Raw genomic sequence first — 25,549 nt, forward strand, 5'->3', positions numbered from 1 at the left:
GAGGAGACAGGGGAGATGGTTGGTGGGTGAGTGAGTGCATGGGTGAGTGGATTGGTGAGTGAACGATTGAGTGCATGGGTGAGTGAGATGGTGGGTGAGTGAGTGGCTGAGTGGGTCAGTGGTTAAATTAATGAGCGAGAGGGTAGGTGAGTGGGTAAATGATTGAGTGAGTGAGTTCAAGTGTATAGTCCGTAACCGGGTGAAGAATTCGAGAGACAGGAGTCTCATTGGCAAGAGTGACCTAGGGCTGGGGGAATCTCCAAAATAACAAAAACGGCAACGTGAGCACAGGGAACAATAACGAAGCGAAGGTTGAAAATAAATTAGCGGAATAAAACAACAACAATCACCACCGTGTTACAGACGAAACCGGAAAAAACACAGCGCCCCGTACAAACTCCCAATACTGCAAGGGTGGAGACAGCGCCTGTACACCCAACTCACAGTCGTGTCCACGTGTTGGGGGGCTATCTCGTCTACCCAGGGCCACCCGTCGCAGCGTCCAACGCGACATAACGACGACTCCCACAGACAACACAGACAGCCCACTCCTCCCGGTCCCCCCCCACCCACGGTTTCTGGGTTTGTCGTCACAACGGCGAGCGCGGTGCCACCGCGGCAAGACCCAGAGCGAGACCATCCCGGATTCCCCCTCGGCGTTGACCTCCCTCCGGGAGCGTCCGTGGAGCGAGCAGCCAGCGCTTCGTTTGTAACCCAAACGGAGCCGTTGCCTCCCCCCCCAACTTCCTCCTCTTGACCAGCACTCGGCCTCAGCATGAAAGGAGCCGAGAGCGGGGGGCTCGAGGCTGCCGGTTCTGGGAGTGGACTCGTCTCGTCGTTGCTGTCATCTCGTCGCCTTCGTCGCTGCCGTCTTCACTAGATATTGTGCTGCTGGAAGTTGTTGGCTATCTCCGCGCCTTCAGTGTTTGATGGTTAGGGTTGTGTACAGGCTAGACTAAGTAATGGTGGAGAGTGTAAGGACGAGACCGTGGAAGTTGTGAAACACATTCCTGCGGAGGGAGCTGGTAGGAACGTTGGGTTGCTCGGTCAATAGCCAAGGTCAACGACGGCGTGGTGTATTCCGCAAATATGCCCGACTGTTAGGGCGGGCACAAGCCGGCGTGAGTTGGTGAAACGTTGAGTTTTATAAGGGCACCACGGGGTGACCAGCCCCTCCCCACCCAGCCCCACCCTCCCCACCCTCCCTACCCAGCCCCTCCCCCCCCTTCCTACCCAGCCCCTCCCCACCCAGCCCAACCCAGCCCCACCCTCCCCTCCCCACCCAGCCCCTCCCTCCCCACACAGCCCCTTCCTGCACGACGGACGGACACAATAATCCCCTGTGGGCTGGTGTAACCAGGAGGTTCCTACCAGTAAGAAGGTGCCTCCTAGAAACTCTGTCTCTGAATCGTTGACACTACATTTGATGTAAGGAGTGCTTATAAAATTCAAAAGACATTAGGGTATAAGTAGCAATGTTAAAGTTATCCAAGAAGAAGAGCTCCAGTGGCTTCCTAATAATGTAAGGAAAAGCGTTCCAGACAGCCACAGAAGCAGCACATCTAACAGCGCCACACAATACGGTGACCGTCTTTGTTCGATCTAGCAACGTGATTATAACAATTACTGTACGTATATGTTCATAAGTTTCGCTGCCTGGATTTCTGGCTGCCTGCCTGGCTTCTTGGCGGGCGGGCGAGCAAGTGAGCGTTATCAGTGGTGACGTCACGGCGCGCATCAGCTGGATGGCGTCAACACCGCACCCCACAGCGTTGAGGCAGGATCCTGCATGGTGGTGACGTCACAACCCTCCCTCCCTACCAAATTCAAATCACCATTCACGCCTGGGCGTGTATCCCGCGCAAATGAGTGAGATGCGTCATCACGCTATCGTATCATACTCAGATCATCATACTAGCAAACTACATTAGGTAAATACATTTTGCTGGCTGGATGGCTGGAGAGAAAGACGGAGGGATGGACAGTCGGGTACAAAGGCCATGTGGGCTGCTCGTGTTTGGTTAGAAAATAAAAATGTTACATTAAAAAAATGAAAGGTAAAAAAACCACACAGCACGTTCTATTGTCTTGAGTATTACTGTTTATACAAAGTGACTTTTACCTACAGTCTATAGAAAGCAATACACGTACAGTGACACGGACTAATTTGACATGAGTTTGCGTGTCCAGACCAGTACTCGCTGTGTCTGATTCAATACAAATCCTATTGAAGTGCTCGTTCTGGCTATCAACAAAAATACAATACACGCAGTCTGCTGCACGGTGCACGTGAAGGAGTAAATGCATTTGCACTTGGAAAGACACAGAGATCCATAGACTCGCTCACACAGAGACACAGACTCACTCACTCAAAGACAAATAGACTAATCACATAGAAACCCATATACTCACACAGAGACCCACACTCACACAGAGTATCATAGACACACGCACACGCACCCATAGACTTACACAGGTACCCATTCATTCAATAACACAGAGACGCATAGACTCCCTCACACATACCCATAGACTCACCACACGTAGCCCCATAGACTCCCCTGTCGGTAGAAAATCGGGGAGCTAGGGCCAAGAGTGGGCAAAAACCAGGAGCAGGAGGCACAGGACATGTGCGGGACATTCAGGAGTAGGGCGAGCTGGAGAGTGGTCACGTGTAGAGTTGCGCGAGAACTCTCACTTTCTGGGTTCTAGTGCCGACTCACAATGCACACCAGATCGGGTCAATCCAGAAAGTCAGTCTATGCCCAGACAAACCAGAGGTGAGAGATTAAACGTTAAACAGTCCGTGTCGTCTTGGTCTTCCTGTCTTTGGTGGTGCATTGTGGGTGTGCAAGTGACTTGTTGTTAGGCAGGTAGTGAAATGTATTAGAGGGCTCGTCCCGAACAGGACGCCCTCAGTTGAGAAAACCTCCCTACCACCTTAATTCTAGATTTGAAGCTTTCGTGACTGCAAGGATTCATATTCTTAGGTTTTTTCGGTAAAGTCACGTAGGTAAAACATTAAAATTAATAAAAGTAAAATAAAATAAAAATCACGACGTTTCGGAGGCAACACAAGCTTCCGTCTTCAGGTGGAACCGTCACAGCCACGACAGCTGTATAAAGTAAATAAGAGATTGCAGGAGCTACCACTCCGTTTATATAATGGTTGGAGAGGGGGGAAGGGCCAAGTACAGCACACTTTTTATTCATATGGTAAGGTGAGGCTTAAGAGGGTGAGCCTTTGTTATGGAGAGGTACGGTTTGTGACTCAACCTGTGACAAGGAGACAACCACTAAACATGGTAAACCTGTAATAGTCTGTCAAATAAGATTGGCCAACTAAGTGTAGTTAAATCTTTTTTGCATGGTTAATCACATCTTTCCAATGATTACTCAGTTTGTAACCATCATCACGGTTGAAATTATGTCTGTGTTTGTATATTTGTATGGCTTCGTGTACAAACCTTTGATGGTAGCCATGAGGTTTGCAGAGAACCTTGGTCTCGGAAAAGACAATTTCATGAGAGCCCACCGAGTTGTAGCAATGATCGGCAACGGCCGAAGAATCAGTTCTGCCGTGTTTCAGATCTGACTTGTGCTCGCGGACACGATCAGAAACATGACGTTTCGTTTCTCCAATGTAGCAATCACCACCAGCGAGTCCTGCATAGGGACTTCACCCCGAGGAGCCGTCTCCTTGAGCCTTGGGAAGGCCGCATGACCACAACTGGAGGGGGTATTAGGGGATGTGTGCATAGCGCAAGGGGCCAACTTTAGGCCGTGCTCAAGCCACCGCTGAGTAATTTCTATCATGCACAAAGCGGGTCTCCCTCTATCAGGCGAAATGGGCCACGGTCCGATTTACCTACGCCCGTGCCGCCAGGGATCGCTTAAAGGCAGAAAATGTGTAGATTCGCGGTGGGTACGAGGGGCCGACCTTAGCTTGTGTTATCACCACCCCTGTGGAGAGATTCACATATATACATACCCACCCGCGGGTAAGGTTGCCCAAACGCGGTGTGGGATGACAAACCGATGGCACATGCTGGTGCACTCGGAGGGAGGGGAAAAGTACCCTCCAGGAGGGCATTGCTCGGATGTCCTCCTATATAGGGGACGAGGGCACCGAGGAAGAGATGGAGACCCGCCAGAGGTGGGGCTCGTCGAGTTTGCAGCCAGGCCCAGTGGCATGGTAGAGGGTCGCGCGATGCGCCCCCGTAGGAGTTGCTAGCAGAGACGAGCGATGATGGCGCACGAGGGTCTGGCAGTGGCCGGAGCTGCCCCGGGCAGGCATCCGTCGTGCCTGCAAGGTGTCAGTTGGAGCCAGTCTGCCAATTCCCCCACCCTGCTTGGACAGGCTTCGAATCACGTCACACTATATTGATACAACAGTAGAGTGATAGAGACTGGTAGATCACCAGCACTGTGTTGATACAGCAGTGGAGTGATCGAGACTGGTAGATCACCAGCACTGTATTGATACAGCAGTGGAGTGATAGAGACTGGTAGATCACCAGCACTGTGTTGATACAGCAGTGGAGTGATCGAGACTGGTAGATCACCAGCACTGTATTGATACAGCAGTGGAGTGATAGAGACTGGTAGATCACCAGCACTGTATTGATACAGCAGTGGTGTGATAGAGACTGGTAGATCACCAGCACTGTATTGATACAGCAGTGGAGTGATAGAGACTGGTAGATCACCAGCACTGTGTTGATACAGCAGTGGAGTGATATAGACTGGTAGATCACCAGCACTGTATTGATACAGCAGTGGAGTGATAGAGACTGGTAGATCACCAGCACTGTGTTGATACAGCAGTGGAGTGATAGAGACTGGTAGATCACCAGCACTGTATTGATACAGCAGTGGAGTGATAGAGACTGGTAGATCACCAGCACTGTATTGATACAGCAGTGGTGTGATAGAGACTGGTAGATCACCAGCACTGTATTGATACAGCAGTGGAGTGATAGAGACTGGTAGATCACCAGCACTGCATTGATACAGCAGTTGAGTGATAGAGACTGGTAGATCACCAGCACTGTATTGATAAAGCAGTGGACTGATAGAAACTGGTAGATCACCAGCACTGTATTGATACAGCAGTTGAGTAATAGAATCTGGTAGATCACCAGCACTGTATTGATACAGCAGTTGAGTGATAGAGACTGGTAGATCACAAACACTGCATTGATACAGCAGTGGAGTGATAGAGACTGGTAGATCACCAGCACTGTATTGATACAGCAGTGGAGTGATAGAGACTGGTAGATCACCAGCACTGTGTTGATACAGCAGTGGAGTGATAGAGACTGGTAGATCACCAGCACTGTATTGATACAGCAGTGTAGTGATAGAGACTGGTAGATCACCAGCACTGTATTGATACAGCAGTAGAGTGATAGAGACTGGTAGATCACCAGCACTGTATTGATACAGCAGTGGAGTGATAGAGACTGGTAGATCACCAGCACTGTATTGATACAGCAGTGGAGTGAGAGAGACTGGTAGAACACGAGCACTGTATTGAAAAAGCAGTGAAGTGATAGAGACTGGTAGATTACCAGCACTGTATTGATATAGCAGTGGAGTGACAGAGACTTGTAGATCACCAGCACTGTATTGATACAGCAGTGAAGTGATAGAAACTGATAGATCACCAGCACTGTGTTGATACAGCAGTGGAGTGAGAATGAACAACAATAAGACTCGCGAAGACTGCAGTAAAATAAAAACGACGAATGCATAAGAGACACTAAACGTCAGCAGAAGATTTAAAATGGCCGAGTGGCAAAATGCACTGGGAGCCAGCAGTGAGTCGAGACTGACAAATGGAACCCTCGAAGCTCTGCGATGTACGAGTGTGGCATGGGAGTGGATGTGTTGTGTATGTCAGGGATGTCAGGGGTGGGAATGGAGATGGACAGTGGGTTACGGGACATGGAGGGGATTCCCGCCAAAAGTAGGGAGACAGTGGAGCGGCAACAGTGGAGGAGGGGAGGAGCAGGCGGAGAGATGCAGGAGGGGGCATCAGGGGGCTCGGGGCATTGCGGCGGGGGAACTGATTGTGAGAGGGCTGTGGGCAAGTGTGGGCTGGGGGTGAATAAAAGACGGACCCTCCCCCCCCCAACCTCGTGTCGGCTCTACTTCACATGAACATTGTGCGGTGTCAGTGGTTCAGAGCGACTTGCACCGGCTGCAAGTGCAGGTGTGTACAGTTCTGTGGTGGGAGCGGTGGCGCAGCGGTTAGCGCGGCGCGCCGTGCGTCGATTCGGGCAGAGACCCCAATCCCGCTCATGGCCACCACCAGCACCAGGGACAGCGTCAGCGATTGTCTCAACCGGCTCTGGGCCTCCCCTAGGTTTACTCAGCCTCAAACAGTTACCTGGTGCGGTGTGTAGTAGACATCGACATTAGGGAGACAAAGGCGGCCGGGCCGATGTGGTGCTGGCCACTCACCGCCTAGAGTCTGTGTGGGCTACACGGGGGAGCTTTGTCTCTGCACGACACAGAGCAGTGAGCCGCAGCCACGTGACTGAGTTGAAGGCGAGCATCTCCACAGGCGTCTCACAGCTCGAGAACGAGACACCTGACACATTGTTTACTTGTCTATGGTTCTTTCGGTAAAGTCACGTAGATCGAAGAAAAAATAACAATAAAATAATAAAAAGAAAGTGAATAAATCTTGATTTGAAGCTTTCGTGACTGCAGGAATCTATCACTAATAGAAAAATAAATAACAATAAAATAAAAATAATTATTTTTTATCCACTTTACTCTTTGGTTCTTTCGGTAAAGTCACGTAGTGAAGAAGTGACTTTATTATTATTTTTGTTATTATTTTTTCTTGCTACGTGACTTCACCGTAAGAACCATAGAATATTAATTCCTGCAGTCACGAATGTTTAAAGTCGAAATTTAATTGTTTAATTAAGTAGTTTAACGAGTTAAATAAGCAAGAATATGTGAAGCTGAAATATAAAATATTGTGGAGCAGAGAGGGAGAGGCAACAGAGTGAGAACAAGTATTCATACTGGTGGAATCCGATGAGCTATAAAGCTATTTTTCACAGATGTCCAGTCGGGGCAGGTCAGAACGTTACAACAACAACAAGCAATACAACAACACGACAGGAGTGCAAAGTGTAGGAAAGGTAGACAAATCACTTCGAGACATATTTATAGAAATAAAACTACAAATATTTTGTTGTATCAGACGAGATAAGGCCCCAATGAACTATTAGATATTTTTTCAGACGCGACCTGGCCACAAATGATGGCTCATCATCATCATCACCACGTGGAAATGTACAGCAGCAAAATAATCAAAATAATTTAGACGCAACGAGTTTACAAGAAGCGTTCCCCTACGAGTTCAGTTGAGACGACGAGGTGAGTTGAGATATTGAGGTGAGTTCAGATGAGGTGAGGTGTGTGAGGATGAGGATTTGAGGCGAGGCGACGTGTCATCACATTCCAGGGCATGTCACGTGATAATACAAATCAAACCGAAAGTGTTTGTACCGCACTTCCCTTTCTCACATTCACGAGGCTTGTTCCTGTTTTTGCGTCTCATACGCAGCCAGCTACTGCCGAAGATACAGCCAGGGACTGTCTGTGTTACAGTAGGAGACTGTCTGAGCTACATCAAGCGACGGAGGTGCATCCATTGACTGCCTGAGCTACATCCAGCTACTGCCTGAGCTACAGACAGAGACTGCTTGAGCTACAGACAGTGCCGTCTCTGGGTAAAGCCACAGGATCATGGCGAGTGCGGCTCCCAGCGGTAGCGAGGCTCCAGGGGAGTTGACCTGCCCCATCTGCCTGGACGCCTTCCGCTGCCCCTGCACGCTCAGCTGCGGCCACTCGTTCTGCCTCGAGTGCGTGGAGGGCGCCTGGGATGCGGCAGAGTCCTTCTCCTGCCCGCAGTGCCGAGTGACCTTCCCTCAGAGGCCCAAGCTGAGCAAGAGCGTCACGCTCGCCAACCTGGTGGAGCAGCGCAGTGCCGCAGTTGAATTGGTCACCGTGGTTTTGTGTGACTTCTGCAACGATGGCACGACCGCTGCCTCGAAGACCTGCCTCAGGTGTGATATGTCATATTGTGTGACTCATGTAAAGCCTCATCAGGAGAACCAGAAGTTCAAGGACCACATTCTGGTGGCTCCAGTCACGAATCCTGAAGAACGCAAGTGTAAGACGCACCGAGATGAGATCAAGTTTTACTGCCGACAGGACGAGAGCTTGGTCTGCACAACCTGCATCATCGCAGGAGACCACAAGGGTCACGATGTGGCTACGCTGGAGGATGAGCACAAGACACGGGAGGTGAGACGGTCTGCGTGTGTGAGCGGGAGCCCCTCCTGCGTGAAGTCATAATTTTCATGTAATAACTGAGCAATAATATCTAACTAAATATTATATTATTCCTCTTTCAGCTGCCCATTGTTTATTCTAATTTTAACAACCTTGATATCATTTCAGGTATGCTGAGGTGGTCATAGTGCAGAAATAATACAACCACATGTTATTATCAATCCTGTTATATGACAAATTTATAAATGTGCTCTTAGTATATTTTATAAAAATGAAGGACTTCACTGTGTAAAATGTTTTCTCAAAATGACGTGAGTGCATATACCGTAGTGTGTATACAAAAAGTGGTTTGTGGTAGAGAGGTGCATTCACTAAAATGTTAACGAAATGTAAAACGACTGTGACTGGGTGAGCTGCAGTGCTCACCACTTGGTAGCCTCGTGCCGGTCTGTGCCAATTTAGCGCCGCACTCTACAGCAGCTACCGGGTCACTGGACGTGGCGTTCCAGAAATGTCGCGTGATTTTGACAGACCAAGTATTTTCTGACCGTATTTATATTTTCATCAAGATGCTCTCTACGGAATTTCTCGGACACTCAGCGACATTGCAGCCCCTCCTTGTACCATGTAAAACTAAAATAAAACTACTTTATATTTTTCCAATTGAAGCCCACTGAGCTATGAAGCTCTTTTTCAGAGGCAACCTTGCCAAAAATGACAGCTCAACGAAGTGGCTTATCAGGTCTAAATGTATGGCAGCCAAACACTCTAAACGCACCTTCCTAAACGTGGACACAAAAACGGAGGACCCAGAGAAAAATCCATGCGACCATAGAGAGCGACATGCAAACTGCATATATACAGGCATCAGGCACGGGTTCGAAACCACGACCTCGTGTATAGCAGGCAAGGCAGATAACATCTCGTGACTCCGGTGCCCTGTCCACCCACTACTCAGATAACCCCGCCCACTATTACGGTATCCCCGCCCACTACTCCAGTAGTCCCGCCCACTGCTCAGGTAGCCCCACCCACTGTTCAGGTAGCCCCACCCACTACTTATGTAGCCCCAACCACTACGCAGGTAGCCCAACCCACTAATCAGGCAACCCAACCCACTAAGCAGGTCGCCTCACCCATTACGCAGGTAGCCCCACCCACCTCATTTGTAGCACCAACCACTACGTAGGTACCCCAACCCACTTCGCTGGTAGCCCCACCCACTACACATGTAGCCCCACCCACTACTTAGGTAGCCCTGAGCACGTTTGAGCTCCTCGTGAAATTAGTTCCTGCAGCGCTTGCTCCCCCAGCCTCCATTGCTGCAACGGGGCTACTGCCCCCGTCACTGTGCAGGGGTTCGCGTGGAGCGGGGTTGAGAGGGGACGCTCAGAGAGTGGAGTCTCCCCTGGTGATGTCTCTCACAGAAACAAGTGGGAGAGGAGACGCGGGCGGTGGAGGAGAAGAGGAAGGAGGCGGAGGAGTCCGTGAAGCGGATGGAGGCCGCTCACAGGGACGTGCAGGTACCACGTCTGGGCCAGACTCTGACCCTGTGACTCCACTCTGAGTAGGGTTTGTGATGGAGGAGAACTCTATTCATTCACGTGGACTTCCATTGGCTCTAAACACATCGTGAGACTAAAGACAAAGCGGGCAATGCGCCTTAATAATCAGGACGAGCATAGAGATGGTTCTCATCTCCACTGGAGAAACTGAAGCAGTGGTGGAAATTCCACACTCCCATATCTCCATACAACTTACTACTTCAACGACTGTTAACCATATTGGTCAGATGAGGTGGTACGTACCTCTTATCCAATTCTCTGGTGGCAGAGTTGGTGATCACACACAAGACTGTTGTACACCATCTTACTGACATCACTCAAGCTTTGGGGTGGCCAGGTGGCAGTATAGCAAGTGATTTCATGATCCCCTCTCTTCAGCCATACATGTGGTTTTCTCTCACATTCAAAACATTAATTTAAGGAGGAATTGGCCTAACTTCCCATTTCATTAAGGCTCTTTACAGGTTTCCCTTCGCTTCATGCGAAGGTAAACAAAGCATCGTCCTGATAACCTTGCACAATGATAATGGCATGGATGCTAAATGTACTCATGATGGTATTTGATGATATCATTGCCTCACAGCCCCCGCCAGTTATGGCGAATCGTGTTGTAGTAAAAATGCACAGTGGCGTTATCAGAGGCAGAGGAAGAAGGAGGCCTCAGTACTGCAGACTCTTATCACTGTCTGGACACCTTCAGAGTTGCCCTCGGCTCATTTCACAAAGGACCAAAGGTGGCATTTATTTCTCTTTGCAGGGATCCATGACAGATGAAAAGGCCTCAATCTCGGTCAGATTCACCCGCGCGAGAGCAGCGTTGGATGCGGAGGAGAAGGCGGCTTTAGAGCAATCGGAGCAGAAAGGGCGCGACCTGCTGTCCCAGATTGATAAGAAGATCGCTCACTGCCAGCGCGAGATCAGCGAGCTCCAGGCAGCAGCCACTCGCCTGCAGGCCCTAGCGCAGGAGAGGGACTCGCTCGCGTTCCTGCAGGTGAGGAATGAGTCTCCAGTGTCGCTATTGGCACAGAGCCCTCTCACCAGCAGCAGGAGAGGGAGGCTCCTGAATAAGAGCTCGCATCCACTGGGCTTGAGAACACAGCTCCACTCATGTATTCGCATCGAAGCTCCAGTGGCTGCCATTTGGAAGCCCAGCTCATATTTTATCAGTAAAATTATCTCTCCCATCATTTCACATATTTCCATTAAGTGTGGTTCATTGTGAATATAAACTAAATGTTATTGTAATTGCACTTTTTAAATCAACCCTACAACAATGTACACGGTATTCATGATTATCATCAGCCATGATCTATCCACTGATGGATGAAGGCCTCCCCAAGCCATTGCCACATTCAATGATGCCGCGATGCAACAATCCACCAGCGCCTGCTCACGAGCTGATGTCATCTCTGCTTCTTACTTTGTGTACCTCCACTTGGATGCGCGACCTTCATTGTTCATATTAGGGATGCTAAAATAAATACGGTCTCATACACTTATTAATGATATCATTGTGTCTTGAACATCACTTCTACAAGACCTGCACCATGTGCATTGGTAACACCGGAAATTACCAGTCAAGTTAATCTCTACACAGATCAATATCAACCGGTCTCACTCTGAAATATTTGCCCCGTAAGTCAGTGTTGGTGATCATAGGGTCATAACCCAAGACTTTTGGGTTCATATTTCACCCACGGTTTAGCGATGGGAACTCCACTGATCACAAGGGAATGGAGGTAGAGTCACAGTAAAGCATCTCTCTCTCTCCCATAGGGGCACCTGGAGGAGACGTGCAGGTAAAAGATGACTATCACTCACGATTCGACACACGACAACATGAGACTGAGTGTGAGGTGCGGGCAGTGAGACACTGGCTGTGTGTGGTGATGCTGTGTGATGGTGATGATGTGTTTGGTGATGCTGTGTGGTGATGGTGTGTGTGGTGATGCTGTGTGTAGTGATGGTGTGTGTGGTGGTGGTTGTGTGTGTGATGGTGTGTGTGATGGTGTTGTTGTGTGATGATGAAGTCCGGCAAAACAACCCCCTACCTCCTCGCGGTGCTGGATGGGCAACACTGTCGTGGACAGCGCTGTGGGGGGAGGGCCAATGCCCATTGGCCCTCTCCCCTTATGGCGTCTGCGACCACCACAGTGGCTAAACGGGGGATCTGGACGGGTGCGAGGGGCTGGTAACCCCTCCACCCTCAATTCCTTACCACTAAACTACGAACGAAACATAAATTTGTAACAAATAAGCTTGTGCTGGAGGCCCCGGGGGGACTTGCTTCTATGACGTCTCCTGGCCAAACCCCAATTGGCGGAGCCAGGAGATTGAATCTTCACCCTTGGGGCTCCTCCAGTAACAACGAAAAACCACTACGGATGGTCACGTGGAATGTTCGAACGCTCACTGCGGAGGAGAGGCTGCCACTCCTTTGTCGGGAGCTGGACCAGTACCGCCTGGATCTCTGTGGCATTCAGGAGGTCCGGTGAACCGGTTCTGGCTCCTGCCACCATGAGGGATGGACAGTCCTCCACTCGGGGCAGGAGACTGCCAAACAACAGGGTGTGGCTCTTCTTCTGAACAAAAGAATGAAGGGGGCGTGGGAGCGTGTGGTAAGCTGTAAGCCCCAGGATACTTTGGGCTCGCCTTCCCATCAACCGGAGGCGAGGAGTGGTGGTTGTGGTTACTTATGCCCCCACCGAAGACGAACATCCGTGGAGGGATGCAGGCAAAGCCGATGAGTCAGATGCCTTCTATGACCTCCTGTCACAGGTGCTGGCTGAAGTGGCCACTCGGGACAGAGTCATCTTGTTGGGTGACTTCAATGCCCGAGTTGGTCATGATGCTGGCACCTGGTCTGGAGTGATTGGAAGGCATGGGCCAGATCAGCTCAATAACAACGGTAGGAGACTGCTAGATTTTTGTGCAGCCCATGGGCTTGTAATTACCAACACGCTCTTCCGGCATCGGTGCATCCACACAACATCATGGATGCATGCCGGGTCCAAGCAAGAACATCTGCTGGACTACATAGTGATGGACCAGCGGATGCGAGCCCATGTCCTTGACACCAGGACCTACCATGGAGCTGATCTGCCCTCTGACCATCGACTAGTCATCTGTAAGATGCGCCTGCCATTCTTCCACTCCGGTGGTGGGTGTACACCCAGGACCCCATTCCAACCAAAAATGGCCTTGTCTCAGTTAGCTGATGAAAGTTGCAAGCGAGAATTTCATCATTGCTTGCAGCTGGGGTTGGCATCGTCCCCCACTCCTCCTGATGTCGAGGATAAATGGGCGAGGTTTAGGACTGTGACTCATGTAGCTGCAATGGCTGCTTTGGGTACGCGGTCCAGACCTCCCCAGAAACCCTGGCTGACAGAGGATGTGTTCAGGTTAGTTGAGAGAAAGCGACAGGCCCTCTCTCATCGGCTACAGAATCCCACGCCAGAGAATGAGGAGGTTTACCGCAGCCTTCGCTCGGAGGTTCGGAGAGCCGTAAGGTGCTGCAAGGATGGGTGGTGGTCGCGGGTTGCTGAGGAGATAGAATCTGCCTCAGTGGCCCGCGATCACAAATCACTATTTAACTCCATCAAAAAAGTAACCTGCAGCGCCACACCTATTACCATCATTAGGGGAAAAAACGGTGATCCTATCTCCGACCCCCAGGAACAGGTTTGCAGATTTGCTGAGCATTTCTGTGAGGTCCTGGGGGAGGGGAAATCCCTCAGCCAGGAAAACATCATGGCACAAAGTGGGGATAACCCTGCTGAGGCTGCGGTGCCTCAAATATTGGAAGAGGTCACCCCCTGTGAGTGGCTGGCTGAGGTGCCATCTATTGAGGAAGTACTGAAGGCGATCCGGAGTCTGAGACCAGGAAAGGCACCGGGCAGAGATGATCTCCCAAGCGAAATGCTGATGGAGGGTGGCGTTTGTGCACAGACTGCCCTATATGACATCATAACAACAGTCTGGACCACTGGACGGGTTCTGCAGGGGGACCGCACAGACTGTAACAACTACAGGGGCATCTCACTCCTCAGTGTGCCGGGAAAGGCCTTGGCAAGGATTATTTAACATCGCCTTGCTAGGCACACTGAGGAGAGGCTTGCGGAGCCCCAATGCGGTTTCAGGAAAGGGCGGTCCTGCACAGATTCCATATTTTCTGTCCGTCTGCTACAGCAGAGGTGTAGGGAATTCCAACAAGACCTACATCTCTGCTTTATTGACCTGGTCAAGGCCTATGATACCATCAGTAGGCCTGGGCTCTGGGTTGTTCTTCGTGCTTTCGGAGTCCCTGACCCTCTGCTCACGATCATTAAGGACCTTCATGATGGTGAGCGGGCCCGGGTAAAACTACGTGGCTGGGAGTCAGAGCCTTTCCCTGTACACCTTGGGGTGCGACAGGGATGTCCTCTGGCTCCCACATTATTTAACATCTATTTTGACCGCGTAGTTTGTGAAGCCTTCAATAGCTGTACCGGGGGAATTTCCATTTGGTACAGATATAATGGGAGGCTGATCGACGCCCGGGTGCGATCAAGGGATGGCTCCCTATTGGTCAACCACGTTATGTATGCCGATGATTTGGTAATAGCTGCTCATTCAGAAGAGGAGTTGGAGGCGCTGCTGCTGAGACTGGAGCGTGCCACTAAGAGGTGGGGCCTTACCATCAGCCCCACCAAAAGTAAGCACCTGCCTGGGTATTTTGTACAATCGGACATGCCACCCCCACAACTCCCAATCGGTGATGGGGCAGTAGTGTAGAGAGTGGAGAGTTTCCCATACCTGGGCAGTGTGCTTATGACTGGCTCCAGTTTAACAGCAGAGATCTCACTCCGAGTCAGTCGAGCGGCAATATCTTTTCATCGGTTGCGTAACGCTGTGTGGAAGCTACCTGGTCTGTCGCTCCGCACGAAGCTTCAGGTCTTCTCGGCCAGGTGGATAAAGCACAGCAAGTTGGCACAGTAGGAGGCACAGGTGGTGCATCAGCCAGTCATCTCGGTCATCTCTGTCAGTCGACCCGTGGCACCTGGGTCTGCCCCGTGACCTCCTGCCAGCGGGCGTTCGAAGCTTCACGTAGCCTCAAGGTGCACATGGCCTGGCACAAGCGTCGTGGTGAAGTCACCGCCACTTAGTGGCGAATGGCGGTTGTTGTGTGATGATGGTGTATGTGGTGATGCTGTGAGTGGCGATGCTCTGCGTGAGACAGTGGCATTGTCTCTTCTGCTTTCACAGGACAGGGAGGGCTACAACAGATCCACCCTCAGCTCCCAGCCAAGAGGACATTGCCTCGCTTAAAATCCTGGAGACTCCTGCAGTCAAACTGATGTGTGAGTGCTTCAGTGTGAATCATGGGTGATGGGGCCATCTTGACAATAAATTATCCCTGTGTGTGTGTGCCCCAGGTAGACTTAGCCTCCAATGATTATCTGGTGTGTTATAGACATCACCACTAGGGAGACAAAGGTGGCCAAGCGTGGTGCTGGCCAATAAGCGAATGTGTCTGTGCATTTGTGTGTGGGGGGGAGCTGTGGTAAAGTGGTTAGCACACTGCACGACGAACCCAGTTACCTGGGTTTGATTACCCGCCATGGCTAACATCAGTGGCAGGTGATATCTGATCCAATCCTGGTCCTCTGCTAGGCAGTTTCAACCTCATTAGTTCCTGATGTTAGTATTGTTCATAATGATGGTGATAGTGGTCATGATGAGGGTGATGGTAATGATGCTGTTAGTGATAATGTGAGTGATGGGAATGGTGATAGCATTGGTGATGGTGTTGTTCGTGGTGATGGCAGTGATGGTCGTGGTGATAATAATGAAGGTGACATTGCTGATAATATAGGTGGTAATGGTTGTGATGGTTTTGCTGATGGCGCTTATGGTAGTAGTGATGATATTGGTTATGGTGATCATGGTAGTGATGGTGGTAATGATGGTTTTGATGGACGTTGTTATGGTTATGATGCTGGTCGTGTTGGTGATAGTGATGAAGATAGTGGTGATGGTCGTGGTGATGGTAGTGGTGGTGATGGTGGTGATGTTGCTTATTGCGATAGTGATGTTGTTGATGTTTATAGTGTTGATGATGGTGGTGATGTTAATGTCGTTGTCATTGATATTGATGGCAAGGATGGTTGGTGATGGTGATGTTTGTGATGTTATTGTTGATGGTGAACATGATGGTTGGTGATGTTAATGGTGGTGATGGTGAATGATGGTGATCTGTAGTGATGTTGTCATCGCTGTTGTCACAGACGGTTGCTCACCGACTCTGGACACAAACTCAGCTCATGATCAACTCCAGATCTCCTCGGATCTCAGGACGATGACTCTGACCGGTGCCTCCCAGGGTCGCCCCGATCACCCACACCGGTTTGATGGCTGTCCACAAGCCCTGTGCTGTGAGAGCTTCTCGTCGGGTGTTGTATGTGTCGGGTTATGACATTTTGATGAAAATAATAAAAATTAATAATTTTCCGAAAAATGTGCAAATCGCATTAATTATGTTAATGTGTGTATTAACATGCATAAATTATGATAATGTGTGTAATTATATGCATAAATTATGATAATCGCGGAGATAAGCGTAGTAATTTATGCGGATGCTTGCGGTTATGTTAATGTGTGCAGTTGTGATAGTTAGGCTTAGCTTCGTTTATCCAGAGTTATATCAATCAGGATAACACGATTATCGTCGATTAAACATTTACTGATTATCTTAGTGTGTTTATATTATTTTAGGTCTCCAGTTTCAGATCTCATCACAGGATACAGTTATCAAGAATAGGATAGTTTTGCATGGACTTGGAAAGAAGCACTCGAACAATTGGTGTTAAGCAATTTTAATTCTAAACAAGCACATGACACTCTCTTATGCGAAAGCAGGTATACGTCAATAAATTCATGGGCAAGATTATGCAATTAACGAAAATGAATGACTAAAAATACTTCTTCATTGGCGAAATTATGCAGTTAACGAAAATGAATGACTAAAACATTTCTTATTCATGTAACTCGACGGCAGCAACTGCTTTGCACGATCAGTTGATATTGAACGCACCACCACGAAATGGCAACCCTTTCTGAAACGCAATGACAATTTTCTTATTCGTGTGCGTGCTGTGTGTGCGTTGTCCCCTCGTAATATTAATTGTGTCGTTAGCTTGTGTGGTGTAGGAGGATACAACCAGCGGCCAGAAGTTCTCTGGGTTGGGCGTGGCCGCTGCTGCTCCCTCGCTCAGCGTGTCGCTCGGCTTGTGCGCTCTCTCTCTCTCTACCGCTGGATGACGAGTTGGCACGACGCTCGGTGACGCCCGGTGACGTCCGAGTCGTGCTGCTCTTGCGCTCTCTCTCCCTCTGCTGGATGACGAGTTGGCACGACGCTCGGTGACGCCCGGTGACGTCCGAGTCGTGCTGCTCTTGCGCTCTCTCTCTCTCCACAGCCGTTTGACCAGGCTTTCTCCACTGCTTCGCGCTCTCTGCTTTGCACGCTTGGTCGACGCTTGGCGATCTCCGCCTTTCCTGCGGGTTGTTCACTGGTCGTCACTCTGACGAGGAGCGATGCTTCGTTCGTGGCAGGGTGGACGTTGGCGTCTTTGTTGGCTTCACTCGCAGCTCGGCGACTCAGGGTAGCGATTCTTCTCCGGTGGTGCAGACCTCGGCTTGTAGCGGCACGTCGCTACCCCGCGAACCTCGTCATTCTGGATGACAAAAACTTCTTGACGATTTCTGGTGGGGCCCGTGGCCCGGACGATGTGGGGCTCAGAGCCCCTGGCGATCTGTGGTGGGGGCCAAGGCCCCTGACGATCTGAGTTGAATGGATTTTTCCCCGGCTTATATTTGGAAAATCCACTCAATCTTCCCGAGTTGTTTGAAGGCTGTCATATATCTTTCTGTGGGTTGAACACATCTGCGTCCGTGTGTTTCGTGTGTTTATTAGTGAAGACACAGCTGTGTAACCCTTCTGGGAGGAGGGGTGTGGAATATTATTTGCTTGCGTGTGCAAATCTTGCTGTTTGTGCTCAAAACGTGATCACCCTCTTCTCTCTTTTGCGAGAAAAAAACAAACTAAAACAGAGCGAGAATAAGCAGACATCCCCGCGTCCCCTCCTCGCGACCTTCCTAACCCTCCAAGTATTCATGGGCCATCTGTTTGTGCTGCGGGGAGACAAAGGCGGCCGTGTTTAACTCCAGCGTGAGCACCCTCTCGTCTCTCCGCGTCTCTTGCGAGAGAAAACAAACCATGTCAGCACAACCCCCCCCCCCTTTGCGACCTCTCTGCTCGCTTCTTGCCCGCCCCGCGCGGGTCATTCCGAGGCCAGACCCCGCTGGAAGACAAGGGTGGCTGAGGAGATGTTTGTAATACATTAATGTGGTCCTGTTTGTTACATTTATTCTTGAATTATATATTGTGAGTTCCTTCGGTCTTAGTATCGTGGTTATCATTCGTCTATGTTTAATGAATTTCGTAATGATCCTCTTCACATTATTATTTTGGGCTTCGCCAAGTTTAGTTCTGCAGAGATTGGTGTTTTCATTCTGAGTTATTATTTTTTTTTTTTATGTCCTGAGGTTAAATGTACTATGCACTTAAGCTTTCTGGAATTCGTACTCTTTAGTTTTTCGGAAGGTCGTGTAGATAGGAAACATATACTTCTAAATAATATGTATGCGGTGAATATAAGGGGATTACTAATAAAAAAGTATTGTTTGTTGGTTAATTATCTATGTTAAGTTTCTACTTTTCGGTAAGGAAAACGTTAAGAAAACGCGAGTTTCAACTGTTGTTTGCTCTGCACCTTATCTGTACATCTCCAGATGTCTTTGGGAGGTTAGTCCATACATCTTTGTCCATCTGGATGTCTATGACCTCTCTGTCACCGACTTCTTACCAGTTTAATGGCCGTTTCACAGATTCCTGGTGTGTTTGTAGTGGGTTGTTTTCATTATTTAATTAAAAGGTATATATAGATATAATAAAAAGAGAAATCGTTTTTTTTTCTTAATTATTCTTAATATTAATAACGGAAAACAGGGCATAGATCCAACAATCCGCCCTTTTAAAATTTTTCAGTGGTCGATTCGGCCACTGGCGAATTTTTTAACAAAGTAAATGCCCTGTTTTTTTCGTTATAAATCCATCAGCCGCCCTCACTCTCGGCGGTTATTTCTTACGACGCGCGTGCACGTATTACAGTCTTGATATGGTTACATTTGAATTGAGCAAAGAAAATTAAACAAACGTTAAACATCGATATTGCGTTACATCGGTTCTCATACATCATAACTCCGACGAATATTCATTTTTGTTTGTGCTTAACATGGTTACATTTGAATTGAGCAAAGAAAATTAAACAAACGTTAAACATCGATATTGCGTTACATCGGTTCTCATACATCATAACTCCGACGAATATTCATTTTTGTTTTTGCTTAACATGGTTACATTTGAAATAAGCAAAGAAAATAACAACACGTTAAACATCGATATTGCGTTACATCGGTTCTCATACATCATAACTTCGACGAATATTCATTTTTGTTTGCTTAACATGATTACATTTGAATTAAGCAAAGAAAATAACAACACGTTCAACATCGATATCACCAGTTACATGGTTCTCATACATCATAACTCCGACGAATATTCATTTTTGTTTTTGTTAAATCCTGGGAAACGCTAGGTAGCGGTTTCGAACGCATTTATGCGTTACCTTCCTCATGTTGCCTGGTTTTCCACTTATCACTTTGATAATTCGATCACGGTTTTCGGGTTCGTTTTTGTAGTTTCCTCTCTCACTTTCTCGCGTCGTGGGAGTGTGTGGTGAAAAATTGTGCTGCACATAACCAGAATTCGCGCACACGACCCACTTTGACACTTGGTTTGTGGCATTCGCTCTCTCTGCGATTACATGCACATTTGCTGAGTCAGTGTGTCGATTTAATTATGTGTCTCGTAATGTTGCCCTCTTTGTTTTTATGAGTGTGTTAGATTCCAACACCATTCCCGATATGTTATGAACATTCGTCTCCATTTCAGCACTCCGATCCACATTAATTTTTGTTTCATTTGGATATTTTCCATTCAGAGGCTCACGCCTGTATTTCCCAGGGTGGGTCTCTGTGCTCCCTCTCCCTGCACTATTATCGCTCTCTTTTGCGACGCGTGGCACTGTTTTCCCTGTGTGCTCTCTCTGTCTCTGCTGTCTGTTATCTACTGTTCGATCACGCTTCAATGCAACCCTGTCCTTGTATTCGATCCGCGCGTCATTTACGGGAGCACTGTCCGCGTTTTTGCCCGCCCTGTCACTTGCAGCCTGTTTGTATTTCCCATTGAGCTCAGGGTTTAACACCTCGGCGGGTGGGGCGCGTGTTGGCCGCTCGCTCGCGCTCACTGTGGGTAGTTCATCACGTATTTGGACCGCATTCTGTGTTATTCCTCTATTCCCTCCTGGTATAGCCGGTGGAGGAATTGGTCGGAATTGGATCGATTGTGTTTGACCTCCCATCCTGCGATTCTCCTGAATGTTCGCATCCATACCTCCGCGGTCTGTGTAACACCTTCCCGCTAGGTGGTTATCTTGCCATCTCTGTGCGTAATTTGAACCTTGCGTGTGTCGTGGGATGGTGTGTTGATATGATTCTGCTCTGAACCTCTCCCTCCTGCGATTCTCGTACATTTTTGGCCCAGTGTTTCTCCCATTTGGGTGCCAAATTTTTCCTGGATTGTTACTCTGCCATTTTTGTGGGTAATTTTGACATTGCGTGTGTCGTGGCATGGGGTGTTGATATGGTTCTGTTCTGAACCTCCCCCTCCTGCGATTCCTCTGAATGTTCGGCTTTGTGCCGATCTCATTCTCGTGCCAACCTCTCTCTGGGTTATTTTGCCATGTGTGCGTGCGTGTTTGCTCCGTCCTGCATTGTGGGACTGCTCGGTGATTTTTATTCCTCTCTGAGAAGCTGTCGAATATTCTCCAAACTTCCGAATCACTGCCAGGCTCAATTGTTTAAAATCATTTCTAACCTTGTGTGGTAGTGACGTTACCCATGGGATAGAATCTTTAAGTAAGCTTCGTTTCAACAAACTCGCTTTTTCATCCCATCTCCTCAGCCCTCTAATCATTGCCTCCTCTTCTACTGTTGCGATATGTGTGTGGATATCCATAGTCTTATTGTGGGGGTCAAAATCGGGAATTCTGACTAGAGCCTTGTCCATCAATTTAAGGGTTTTACTGTTGAATAAGTATTCCGAAAGTTGATCGCCGACAGCGTCATCATCAAACAAGTTATCATCAGGCAATCTGTCACTTTGATCTGTACTGTGTCGGGCGTGATTAAGCGGTGTGCATTTTCTGTGTGCGCGCCCAGTGCTGTGTCGCTCGTGTTGCCATTTCCCTTCAGTTTTTGCCTCTGACCTTAGTGTACCATGTCCTGGCGATTTTACTTTAACTTTTGTGCGATCAGTTCCTGGACTCTGTCCCCGTACCCAAGAGTGTGATTTAATGTTACTTCCATATTTATTCTGTGGATCAACGTCTGTGAGTTTCACTGGTGTCGCGAGCCCTGATTTCTCCTCCCTTACGATGGTGTGAGGACATTTTTCCTCGTTTATTAGAGACGATTTCTCTCCCGTTTCCTTTCCAAATTTTTCCTCATTCCACAATCCCTGTCTGTATGCCTGTGTGAGAAGGCATGAGTCCTGTCCTGCCTTCTCTGCAGTTTTTGCATCGTGTTCGCCTTTGTTACATTTTATCCAGTCACTTAGTTTCCCTCGAGGTGTGTTCGTGTTATCGATACAGCTCCCTTCCCATATGTCTCTCTGACTGTACTGCTTTATAACAGATTGGTCGGTACGTTTTAATACGAGTTCGCAGTATCCCGTAACCCATTCAAAAATTATTCTTAATCCTAGCATCTTAGGTATGGCAAGAGTTACTTTGACATTTCCTTTTTAGAGTGCATATAAAACAATTATCTCACAGAGGGTAGTCAGTTTGAATCGAGCTATTCTGTACTTTTCCGATTCAGAGTGCGTACCTCTAACACCATTTATCACAGGATGCAATCGGTTTGATACGGTATTATCTTAATTCCACTGTCTTTTTTTTTAACCTGCTATTCTGGGTTTTAACCTCAGAGGGCGTTTTTTTTTGTTTTCCGCCCGTTTACAATCACAATGCAATGTTTGATCCCGATATTCTGGTTAACACGTAGTGGTTCATTCCATCATCCATGCAAAACACTGTCTGTGAGAGATCCCGGACGACGCCACCCATTATGTTGTATGTGTCGCATATGAAATTTTGATGAAAATAATAAAAATTAATAATTTTCCGAAAAATGCGCAAATCGCATTAATTACGTGAATGTGTGTATTAACATGCATAAATTATGATGGTGTGTGTAATTATATGCATAAATTATGATAATCGCGGAGATAAGCGTAGTAATTTATGCGGATGCTTGCGATGATGTTAATGTGAGCAGTTGTGATAATTAGGCTTAGCTTCGTTTATCCAGAGTTATATCAATCAGGATAACACGATTATCGTCGATTAAACATTTACTGATTATCTTAGTGTGTTTATATTATTTTAGGTCTCCAGTTTCAGATCTCATCACAGGATACAGTTATCAAGAATAAGATAGTTTTGCATGGACTTGGAAAGAAGCACTCGAACAGTTGGTGTTAAGCAATTTTAATTCTAAACAAGCACATGACACTCTCTTATGCGAAAGCAGGTATACGTCAATAAATTCATGGGCAAGATTATGCAATTAACGAAAATGAATGACTAAAAATACTTCTTCATTGGCGAAATTATGCAGTTAACGAAAATGAATGACTAAAACATTTCTTATTCATGTAACTCGACGGCAGCAACTGCTTTGCACGATCAGTTGATATTGAACGCACCACCTCGAAATGGCAACCCTTTCTGAAACGCAATGACAATTTTCTTATTCGTGTGCGTGCTGTGTGTGCGTTGTCCCCTCGTAATATTAATTGTGTCGTTAGCTTGTGTGGTGTAGGAGGATACAACCAGCGGCCAGAAGTTCTCTGGGTTGGGCGTGGCCGCTGCTGCTCCCTCGCTCAGCGTGTCGCTCGGCTTGTGCGCTCTCTCTCTCTCTACCGCTGGATGACGAGTTGGCACGACGCTCGGTGACGCCCGGTGACGTCCGAGTCGTGCTGCTCTTGCGCTCTCTCTCCCTCTGCTGGATGACGAGTTGGCACGACGCTCGGTGACGCCCGGTGACGTCCGAGTCGTGCTGCTCTTGCGCTCTCTCTCTCTCCACAGCCGTTTGACCAGGCTTTCTCCACTGCTTCGCGCTCTCTGCTTTGCACGCTTGGTCGACGCTTGGCGATCTCCGCCTTTCCTGCGGGTTGTTCACTGGTCGTCACTCTGACGAGGAGCGATGCTTCGTTCGTGGCAGGGTGGACGTTGGCGTCTTTGTTGGCTTCACTCGCAGCTCGGCGACTCAGAGTAGCGATTCTTCTCAGGTGGTGCAGACCTCGGCTTGTAGCGGCACGTCGCTACCCCGCGAACCTCGTCATTCTGGATGACAAAAACTTCTTGACGATTTCTGGTGGGGCCCGTGGCCCGGACGATGTGGGGCTCAGAGCCCCTGGCGATCTGTGGTGGGGGCCAAGGCCCCTGACGATCTGAGTTGAATGGATTTTTCCCCGGCTTATATTTGGAAAATCCACTCAATCTTCCCGAGTTGTTTGAAGGCTGTCATATATCTTTCTGTGGGTTGAACACATCTGCGTCCGTGTGTTTCGTGTGTTTATTAGTGAAGACACAGCTGTGTAACCCTTCTGGGAGGAGGGGTGTGGAATATTATTTGCTTGCGTGTGCAAATCTTGCTGTTTGTGCTCAAAACGTGATCACCCTCTTCTCTCTTTTGCGAGAGAAAAACAAACTAAAACAGAGCGAGAATAAGCAGACATCCCCGCGTCCCCTCCTCGCGACCTTCCTAACCCTCCAAGTATTCATGGGCCATCTGTTTGTGTTGCGGGGAGACAAAGGCGGCCGTGTTTAACTCCAGCGTGAGCACCCTCTCGTCTCTCCGCGTCTCTTGCGAGAGAAAACAAACCATGTCAGCACGAACCCCCCCCCCTTTGCGACCTCTCTGCTCCCTTCTTGCCCGCCCCGCGCGGGTCATTCCGAGGCCAGACCCCGCTGGAAGACAAGGGTGGCTGAGGAGATGTTTGTAATACATTAATGTGGTCCTGTGTGTTACATTTATTCTTGAATTATATATTGTGAGTTCCTTCGGTCTTAGTATCGTGGTTATCATTCGTCTATGTTTAATGAATTTCGTAATGATCCTCTTCACATTATTATTTTGGGCTTCGCCAAGTTTAGTTCTGCAGAGATTGGTGTTTTTATTCTGAGTTATTATTTTTTTTTATGTCCTGAGGTTAAATGTACTATGCACTTAAGCTTTCTGGAATTCGTACTCTTTAGTTTTTCGGAAGGTCGTGTAGATAGGAAACATATACTTCTAAATAATATGTATGCGGTGAATATAAGGGGATTACTAATAAAAAATTATTGTTTGTTGGTTAATTATCTATGTTAAGTTTCTACTTTTCGGTAAGGAAAACGTTAAGAAAACGCGAGTTTCAACTGTTGTTTGCTCTGCACCTTATCTGTACATCTCCAGATGTCTTTGGGAGGTTAGTCCATACATCTTTGTCCATCTGGATGTCTATGACCTCTCTGTCACCGACTTCTTACCAGTTTAATGGCCGTTTCACAGATTCCTGGTGTGTTTGTAGTGGGTTGTTTTCATTATTTAATTAAAAGGTATATATAGATATAATAAAAAGAGAAATCGTTTTTTTTTCTTAATTATTCTTAATATTAATAACGGAAAACAGGGCATAGATCCAACACGGGCCACCACTACTGGGAGGTGGACGTGGGGGACGCGCGACGGTGGCGGGTTGGAGTCACGTACAGGCCGATCCCAGGGAAAGGGAGTGGTGGTGATGCACAGCTGCTAGGAGGTAGCAACTCGTCCTGGTGTTTAGAGAAATTTGGCAACAACTTCTCAGTGTTTCATGGTAGAGTGACGACTGTACTGTCGGTGAGGGGGGCACCCTCCCCCCGCAGAATCGGAATTCACCTGCACTGGGAGGGGGGGCTGCTGGCATTTTACCGTGCCGACTCCATGGAGGTGATCCGCGAGGTACGGCAGAGATTCTCGCAGCCTCTCTACCCTGGGATGTGTGTGTGGTGTTTTAATGAACCATTGAATATCGTGGATCTGAGTGATGCATCCTGAGGATGGGTAGAAATAAACCCAATAAACGTAGGAGAGGGGGATGGTGAGGAGAGGGTGAAGTGAGAGTGAGAGAAAGTTGGAACGGAAGGTGGAACGGAAGGTTGAACGAAAGGTTAGGTAAGGTGAGGGGAGGGTGAGGCTATGGGAGGTTGAGGTGAAAATTGAGGGAAGGGTGAGGTGAGCATGGAGGGGGAGAGTGAGGGGGGAGGGTGATGTGCAGGTTTGTGTGCGTGAGCGATGTCACCTGTGAAGTACAAATCGCTGGTGCGGAAGTTTGAGGGATTTGAATGAAATCTGAGTGGGGAATCAGCGCAGCCCCAGAGTCCGTGTGGCCGCTCCTTTAGCTGCAGTGCGCG

At 48.4% G+C, this 25,549-nt stretch overlaps 2 protein-coding genes across 2 annotated transcripts in view; one reads left to right on the forward strand and one right to left on the reverse strand.

Moving 5' to 3' along the window:
• LOC144952733 (tripartite motif-containing protein 14-like) overlaps positions 1 to 25,549 on the reverse strand; it is a 146,089-nt gene that overhangs the window by 97,618 nt on the left and 22,922 nt on the right. The window lies entirely within an intron of this gene.
• On the forward strand, positions 7,607 to 25,193 carry LOC144952728 (E3 ubiquitin/ISG15 ligase TRIM25-like). The gene is made up of 7 exons (XM_078883220.1): positions 7,607 to 8,334; positions 9,750 to 9,845; positions 10,645 to 10,878; positions 11,664 to 11,686; positions 15,132 to 15,226; positions 16,154 to 16,313; positions 24,794 to 25,193. The coding sequence occupies exons 1-7, from the start codon at positions 7,774 to 7,776 to the stop codon at positions 25,191 to 25,193; spliced, it is 1,569 nt and encodes a 522-aa protein (XP_078739346.1). The 5' UTR covers positions 7,607 to 7,773.

The sequence above is a fragment of the Lampetra fluviatilis genome, chromosome 69, assembly GCF_964198595.1.
Source record: "Lampetra fluviatilis chromosome 69, kcLamFluv1.1, whole genome shotgun sequence".
In the NCBI taxonomy this organism is placed as follows: domain Eukaryota; kingdom Metazoa; phylum Chordata; class Hyperoartia; order Petromyzontiformes; family Petromyzontidae; genus Lampetra; species Lampetra fluviatilis.

Coding starts and splice junctions, on each gene's coding strand:
- LOC144952728 (XM_078883220.1), top strand. CDS start 7,774: ATGGCGAGTGCGGCTCCCAGCGGTAGCGAGGCTCCAGGGGAGTTGACC. Junction 10,879..11,663: donor ACTCGCTCGCGTTCCTGCAG/GTGAGGAATGAG, acceptor TCTCTCCCATAG/GGGCACCTGGAGGAGACGTG. Junction 11,687..15,131: donor CACCTGGAGGAGACGTGCAG/GTAAAAGATGAC, acceptor CTGCTTTCACAG/GACAGGGAGGGCTACAACAG.